At 40.8% G+C, this 8,628-nt stretch overlaps 1 protein-coding gene across 2 annotated transcripts in view; it reads left to right on the top strand.

Annotated features, from left to right (window-relative positions):
- sh3yl1 (SH3 and SYLF domain containing 1) overlaps positions 1-7,859 on the top strand; it is a 154,727-nt gene extending 146,868 nt beyond the window's left edge. For both annotated transcript variants that reach the window (XM_080192065.1, XM_080192064.1), the window contains exon 10: positions 5,835-7,859. In XM_080192065.1, coding sequence (XP_080048191.1) covers positions 5,835-6,037 — 203 coding nt within the window. In that variant the 3' untranslated portion in view covers positions 6,038-7,859. The remainder of the gene's footprint in view (positions 1-5,834) is intronic.
- Positions 7,860-8,628: the final 769 nt, after the last annotated feature.

The following is an 8,628-nucleotide window of genomic DNA, read 5'->3' as shown; positions in this document are numbered from 1 at the left end:
CTCTCGGCCCAGCTCTGCAACTTGTCCAAGTCTCCCTGTAAACTACGACACCCTTCCTCACTATCTACCACACCTCCGACTTTGGTGTCGTCAGCAAGTTTACTAATCCACCCAACTATACCCTCATCCGGATCATTTATAAAAATTACAAACAGCAGTGGCCCCAAAACAGATCCCTGAGGCACACCACTTGTAACTGAACTCCATGACGAATACTTACCCTCTGTCTCCTATCTGCTAGCCAATTCCTGATCCAATTACCTAAATCACCCTCAATCCCATACATCTGCATTTTCTGCAGAAGCCTTCTAAAGTCCATATATACCACGTCAACTACCTTACCCCCATCCACCTCTTTGGTCACTTTCTCAAAAAACTCAATAAGGTTAGTAAGGCACGACCTACCCTCCACAAAACCATGCTGACTATCTACAATCAATTCATTACTCTCTAAATAACTATAAATCCTATCCCTAATAATTTTTTCTAAAACCTTGCCCACAACAGAAGAAAGACTCACCGGTCTATAATTCCTGGGGAAGTCTCTGTTCCCCTTCTTAAACAATGGGACAACATTCGCTATCCTCCAATCTTCTGGCACTATACCTGTGATCAACGACGACCTGAAGATCAGAGCCAGAGGCTCTGCAATCGCCTCTCTTGCCTCCCAGAGAATCCTAGGGTAAATCCCGTCTGGCCCAGGGGACTTATCTATTTTCAACCCCCCAAGAATATCTAGCACATCCTCCTTATCAACTGCAATACTGTCCAGTTTACAACCCTGTAACCCAGTGTTCTCCACAGCTACATTTATGTCCCCCTGCGTGAATACCGGAGAAATATTGGTTCAATGCCTCTCCAATCTCTTCCGGTTCCACACAACTTCCCACTGCTGTCTCTAACTGGCCCTAACCTTGCTCTAACCAATCTTCTGTTCTTAACATATCTATAGAACGCCTTAGGATTCTCCTTAATCCTATCAGCCAAAGTCTTCTCATGTCCTCTTTTAGCCCTTCTTAACTCCCTCCTAGCCAATCTAAAGCTTTCTAGTGCACTACCTGAGCCCTCAAGTCTCATCCGGACGTAAGCCTCCTTTTTCTTTTTAACCAGCGAATCAACTTTTTTAGTGCAACTTTTTTAGTTTAAACAAGAGTTGGGTGAAGTTCAATAATAAGTGACCCCAATTTACTGGAAATGGGGACTTTGTGGCATCCCGTCCCCCAGTAAATTGCTGCAGGTGGGAACTGATAATGCCAATGAGATATCTAGACCTTTGGTGACTGAGAGGACCGATTGTCTATCCCCTTAAACATAGACATATAAGGATTGAAAAAAAACAACAGAATTATTGAAAAAGCTGGTGAATTAAAATCAAGTACATGATGAAAAATAGAAAATTGAATTGAGTTGGAGGAAAAACAATGATTAATTTTTAAAATCGCTAAAGCCAATTTATTACCTGGCAGAAAAAGACCCCACAGTTTAAATTGTTGACACCTTGGGGCCTATTTTACCATTTTGATTCTGAGTGCTGGGCAGACTTGAGTGTTTCGGATTCGACTTTTAGACGCATTCTCCGGCGCCCCCACACACACTCTGCCTGCAAAAATATCAGCAAGTCCGAATCGCATTGCACAAGCCTGTGGGTAGGCCCTACAGCTCCAATCAGCACCTCCAACTGCGCATCTGCTGAGAAAAAAATATATAGAATGCGGCTCCCCTACCACTTCACCCCATGCTGACAAAATAAAACATTAAATAAAAAATTGCTTGCAATGGAATATGTTTTGGTTTCTTCCAGAAAATATGCAATTGATTTGTGTGGAAAATCTTGCCAATTGAAGAACGTGGAATTAAAGGGGAAGTAGATGTGTGGATCAGAAATTGGCTGTGAGACACACAGCAAAGAACCAATAGTGAATGCTTATTACAAAAGTAAAATACTATCAATGCTGGAAATCTGAAATAGAATTACATAAAACTGGGAAATGTGTTATACATTGGGGAGGATAGAAGCAGTTTAAGACTACGTATAGACAGGTGAAAAGAGCAGGCTCAGAGCAGATAAAATTTAATTTGGCATTAAGTGTGAAGTGATGCATTTCAGAACAATTGACAAGAGGCAATTGGAATTAAATAGAATATGAATTAGTACAATTTTTAAAAAGGCTGCTAGAAAAGAGAGAACAGAGTTCACACACGCAAATTTTCGAAGGTGGCGAGACACGTTTATAAGGCAATTTAAAAAAGAAATCACGGAATGTTTGAGTCTTTATATCTAAACTCCCGAGGAATAGAAGAATTTAAAAACAAGGAAGTTACAGCACAGTTTGATAAATCATTGATTGGACCTCAGTTAAAGTATAGTGTCCAATTCTGGATATGATATTTTAGAAGGACATCAAGGCTTAGGAAAAGGTCCACTGGAGATTTAGTAGAATAGTCTCAAGGATGAGAGAATTTGGATATGTGGGAGATGACCAAAACCGTTTCAAAAATTCTTTTGTGGGACACCGGCCTCGCTGGCTGGCAGCATTTGTTGCTCATCCCTAGTTGCCCTTGAGAGGGTGGTGATGAACTGCCTTCTTGAAACGCTGCAGTCCATGTGCTGTAGCTTGACCCACAATGCCATTAGGGAGGGAATTCCAGGATATTGACCCAGCGACTGCAAAGTGTGCCACTGTGCCTCCAATGTTTCTTTATTTTCAAAGCAACATTTCGGAGAAGAAATAAAAAAGGCACATATGAACAAAGAACAAAGAAAATTACAGCACAGGAACACGCCTTCGGCCCTCCAAGCCTGCACCGACCATGCTGCCCGACTTAAACTAAAACCCCCTATCCCTCTGCTCCCATCCTACTCATGTACTTGTCAAGACACCCCTTAAGCATCCGCTTCCCCTACCTCCCCTGGCAATGAGTTCCAGGCACCCACTACTCTGAGTAAAAAATCTGCCTTGTACATCTCCTTTAAACCTTGCCCCTTGCTCCTTAAATCTATGCCCCCTAATAATTGACTCTTCCATCCTGGGAAAAAGCTTCTGAGTACCCACTCTGTCCATGCCTCTCAATCTTGTAGACTGCTATCAGGTCTCCCCTCAACCTCTGTCGCTCCAGTGAGAACAAACCAGGTTTCTCCAACTTCTCCTCATACCTAATGCCCTCCATACCAGGCAATATCCTGGTAAATCTTTTCTGTATCCCCTCCAAAGCCTCCACATCCTTCTGGTAGTGTGGCAACCAAAATTGAACACTATATTCCAAGTGCAGCCTAACTAAGGTCCTATAAAGCTGCAATATGACTTGCCAATTTTTAAACTCAGTACCCCGATGAAGGCAAGCATGCTGTGTGCCTTCTTGATTATCTTCTCCACCTGCATTGCCACTTTGTAACCTGTGTACCTGTACACCCAGATCCTTTTGCCTATCACTACTCTTAAGGGTTCTGCCATTTACTGTATATTTCCTATCTGTAGTAGACCGTCCAAAATGCATTACCTTACATTTGTCCAGATTAAACTCCATTGGTCATCTCTCTGCCCAAGTCTCCAACTGATCTATATCCTGCTGTATCCTCTGATGGTCCTCATCACTATCCACAAATCCACCAACCTTTGTGTCATCCACAAACTTACTAATTAATCCTATTACATTTTCCTCCAAATCATTTATATGTATTATAAACAGCGAAGGTCCCAGCACTGATCCCTGAGGAACACCACTTGTCACAGCCCTCTATTCAGAAATGCACCCTTCCGCTGCTACTCTGCCTTCTTTGACCGACATGGAGATGCCAGCGTTGGACTGGGGTAAACACATTAACCTGGTGTTGTGAGACTTCTTAAAATCCAACAGGTTTATCTGGTAGCAAGTGCCACTAGCTTTCAGGGCTTAGCCTGGCGTTGCCTCCCAAATAAACCTGTTGGACTCTAACCTGGTGTTGTGAGACTTCTAACCTTCTTTGACTGAGCCAGAGGAACTAGAGGATATGAATTCAAGATAGACACTAATTAATGCAATGAGGAATTAAATTAAAAAAACTTATTTCCTCAGTGATTAGAATATGGAACTTGCTTTTACAAGAATTAGTTCAGGTGACTAGTAAAGATGCAGGTAAGGTGAAGCTGAATAAACAGATAAGGGAGAAAGGAATAGAGGGGTATGTTAATTGGGTTAGAAAAAGAACGATGGGAGGTATTTCACGAGGAGTATAAACACCAACATTGACCTCTTAGACCCAGTGGCCTGTTTCTGTGCAATAAATATTTTGTAACATAGATAAAAACTTTTATTGAACATCCAAGTAACAGTGGTTTAAAATATTTGCCCGTTACCAGGAGATCAGCAGTTCTTCAGACCTGTTTAACATTAAGGATTATAGTCCAGATTGCCAATTTTGCATCTTTAAATTCCTAATTTTACAGATATAGTTATGAATGAAAAATGGTCTCCACTGCTTCAACTGACATGCAGAGACTGATTTTTAAAACCCATCGTTAAATGTATCCTGGCTTGGCAGCCTCTCTGGTTATTGATTGTGAACTAATCAACATTGCACAAAAGAATAAAGAGAGCTTCCTGCACATTTTAATGAGCAGAAATGTGAGAATGTGGAACCCAGCCAGAGATTAAAGCTGACCCTAAAGTGACAGAACAGACTACACCTTTGGACAATATTTTATCAATTTGTATAATGAATTGAATACTGCTCCCAGCTCCAGTTTGCAAGACGGGACACCTTCTTGATTAGTAATTCTTTGAAGTATGTTTTGAGGTTTATAACTGTTGGTAATTTCCAATCAGAATCTTTTTTGCTGGCATTTCGCACAAAAAGAAGTTGTTCAGAACTTACAAAAAGGTTGCACTCAGTAAAAAGCTCATAGGTTTTGATTTGTTTCAGATACTGGAAAGAGGATTGAGATGGAAATATCATTTGGCCCTTTCAAATTAAAAGACATAAATAATGATATAAACTTTAGTTCACTTCACATAAGAGCCAGAGAGAGTACAAAATTGATTAGTCGCAAGCCATGATTTTTATATTGATTGCTTCCTCCTGCAGTGACTTTTACATGTTTCAGTTACTTGATGGACCATTCTTTGAGTACCTGACACTTCCATGGTCATTGGTGTATTGCAACTGATCTACAATGTACTATCCTGTTAGTTTCTTGGAACTTGCAATTACCTTCACAGTCAAGACTATTTTCACTGAGGGTGAAATCATGCTGTGAGATATTGGTTCTGCATGATGTCCCCCAGTCAACTATATTAATTAAAACTTTTTAAAAGAGGAATTCTGGGGACCATAGCCTTCTACTGAATGTGACTATCATCCAGACTAGATTTAACTTCTACAAGACTCCTATGAGTCAAAACCTCTGGTGCCATCAGTATGTTTTGTAAGGTGCAGACTTACAGTACTTCTCAGTATCAGAATTAAGTTCACAAGTGTTTTACCTTGCTTTCGCAGTCTAAAGAGATTGAAGAAAAAAGTTGATTTTGCATAGTGAAAACAGCCTCCCTAGTAAAGGGCAACTTGCTTTGATACTTCAGTTGTCAGCTAAGTGACTGGACAATGATGTGTCTTCCTGCTTCAGCATTCATCCTCCATTCCTTCTTACATCCCCTCCACCCACCTCACCAGCCCAGTTGTGGTGAGACTGCTGTGGATAAATAAAATACCCTGCTCCCAGCAATTTATGCAGGATCTGGCATATTACTGCACAGCTAGAAATCTAATTCATGTGGCAGTGGAATAGGTGAGATTGTGAATTTTGCAACACCATTCTGTTCATATGTAATCATAATTACATTTGTTTCCTGCTTTACAGGAAGTCCATGGGAAATGCCTTCAGTAGTGACAGCGATATATTCATTTGAGGGACAAGCACCAGGTGACCTGAGCTTCCAAGCGGGTGATAAAATCAAAGTGATATCCCGAACTAATTCTCAGTTTGATTGGTGGGAAGGAAACCTCCGAGGCAATGTTGGCATTTTTCCAGCCAACTATACATCTATTTCTCAAGACTATTGATTGTAAATCATACATTTTATATTGCCAAATGGTTCCCTTTGATTTATTATGACATTTATAATATTTACTATATTGTATGAACAAATTTGATCTTTAAATATACACAACAAAATAGATACCTGCAGTTATAATAATTTCATTTTCATAAACCAGAAGTGCCAAGCTTACAGGATTCTTAAAAGATTGCACTACATTCTAAAGTCCTCACTCCATATTTTGATACCAATGACAAAACAAATTATGGATACAATTGCCACTTATATGAAATACCTTTATTAACCCACTAAGCAATGGTGTATACTAACAGTACTAGTTTCTTAGCAAGATCCCTATACTGGAGTTCATTCCCGGGTTGTTGGATCACTGAACGATTTCTTCCATGTAACTTCCCGTGACTGACTGAGTCACACTTCCTGTCTGCAGCCACAATATCCTTGAGAGCTGTGGCTTTACACTTTACTGACACTGGTCTCTTACCGTATAAGGTAATATCTTAAAATCGAGTCATCTGATTGAATTAGTAATCCCGCCCTGGTATTTAAAGTTTGTTTATTAGTCACAAGAAGGTTTGCATTAACACTGCAATGAAGTTACTGTTTAAATCCCCTAGCCGCTGCACTCCAGCACCTGCTCAGGTACACTGAGGGAGAATTTAGCACGGCCAATGCACCTAACCTACACGTCTTTCAGACTGTTGGAGGAAAATCAGAACATCTGGAGGAAACCCATGCAGACATGGGGAAAATGTACAAACTCCGCATGGGCAGTGACCCAAGCCCGGAACTGAACCTGGGTCCCTGGAGCTGTGAGGCAGCAGTCCACCTGCACGAGGTCATTTCAAACTCACAAGGGATTGTCTCCAGGTATCATCCAACAATAGATGTGATGTCTGTACCTTGGTAAGGCAGGAAGAAAACCATTCGCACATATCTGAGAGGCCAGTGTGTGTGCATGTACTCTACCCAACTGCTATACTTTCCTGCAGGACAGATATAGGCCTCAGCACTGACTGCGATGGGCCACAATCTCTTCCCTTCATCCGATGTCCTACCACCTGGTGTTAAGGTCAGGACTGATCCATCTCACAAGCATAAAGATCAAACAAATTAAAAAGGTAATTTGTTATACAGCATAACATGAATACACAATTTTAGATGCCTTACAGCACACATGACAGAAATTCATAAATGGCTGGATTCTCCCTCCCGCCATGCCTCTGAAAAATCAATGAACTTTTGGCTGAGCCACCTCAATTCCACAACAGGCTTTGCCAGGATGAGGCCAGAAAATCCTCACTAAACTAAAATAGTGCCTTAAAAGCTGAAGGTGTTCATCAATATTACATAAATGCCAAGATTAGGTTGTTTAGCATTGACACTTTTAGTACATACATTTTCTAGAACATGTTTTATAGTTTGTGCAATTAGAATTGATACTTTGAGGATCATCCAGCACACCTAAGTAGAACCAAATGGCATTTACAGCTTACTCCTTTGTGACAAAAATTTATGTTCAAGTTAGAATGGAAGATTTGTACACAATAAATATTAATTCTAATTCTGTAAATGCTTAATCAAGAAAATACAGTGGTCATTCCAGCAATAAGTAAAAGAATTGCCAAAAAAAGTATAAAACATTAAATGACAATTTATAGTCTACAATTATCTAAGTCTACTTTGAAAATTCTTGCTGCACTTTTTAAATTTAAAATACAGAATTATGGTGGTGGATTATTGCAAAATGATCTTAAGGTAAAATTCTGAATATTAAATATGTTGACAAATGGCACTTAGAATGCAATAAAATGAGATGATAAAAATCACATGTTTAGAGAAGTAATTAATTATAATCAAGAACTTGGTTTGCCTGGTATGGAAGGGCTGTCTTACGAGGAAAGATTGGATGAACTTGGGCTGTTTTCCCTTGAGAGACGTCGGCTGAGGGGGGATCTAATAGAGGTTTATAAGATTATGAAGGGGATAGATAGAGTAAATGGTGGTAAGCTTTTTCCGCTACAAGAAATGGATAGAACGAGGGGTCACGGGCTTAGGGTGAGGGGGGCTAGGTATAAGACAAATATTAGAGGGCAGTTTTTCACGCAAAGGGTAGTGGGGGTGTGGAATGCACTGCCGAGTAAGGTGGTGGAAGCAGGCACGCTAGGGTTGTTTAAGAGTCACTTAGACAGCCATATGAGCGGGCTACATATAGGGGGATATAGTAGGCCTTACTGAACATTGTAGGCTTGGGAATACGTTTTGCCTCAGGAATGTTAGTCTTTGCCTGTTTAATAATGAATTTTTTTGTCTCCACAGGCATTTAAGTCCAGCATGGGGCATGCAGGCGGCAGGTTGTAGTGGGCTGCTCTTGGATGTTGCTTCGGGAGTTGCCTATTGCTTCATGTCGTTAGTGTGCTTAAACTGGACCATCTCGAGGGCAACATGACAGCTCAGAGACTATCTCTGTTGCTGTGCGGACACATGGATTTGGGCCTGTGTCTGTGGGAGTTTGCACGTTCTCCCCGTGGTTGCGTGGGTTTCCTCCGGGTGCTCCGGTTTCCTCCCACATCCCCCAAAGATGTGCTTTTAGGCTGA

Source organism: Carcharhinus amblyrhynchos, chromosome 7, assembly GCF_965287045.1.
Source record: "Carcharhinus amblyrhynchos chromosome 7, sCarAmb.v2.hapA, whole genome shotgun sequence".
In the NCBI taxonomy this organism is placed as follows: domain Eukaryota; kingdom Metazoa; phylum Chordata; class Chondrichthyes; order Carcharhiniformes; family Carcharhinidae; genus Carcharhinus; species Carcharhinus amblyrhynchos.
The sequence above is the reverse complement of the archived record's forward strand: the minus strand, read 5'-3'. Positions and strand labels throughout refer to the sequence as shown.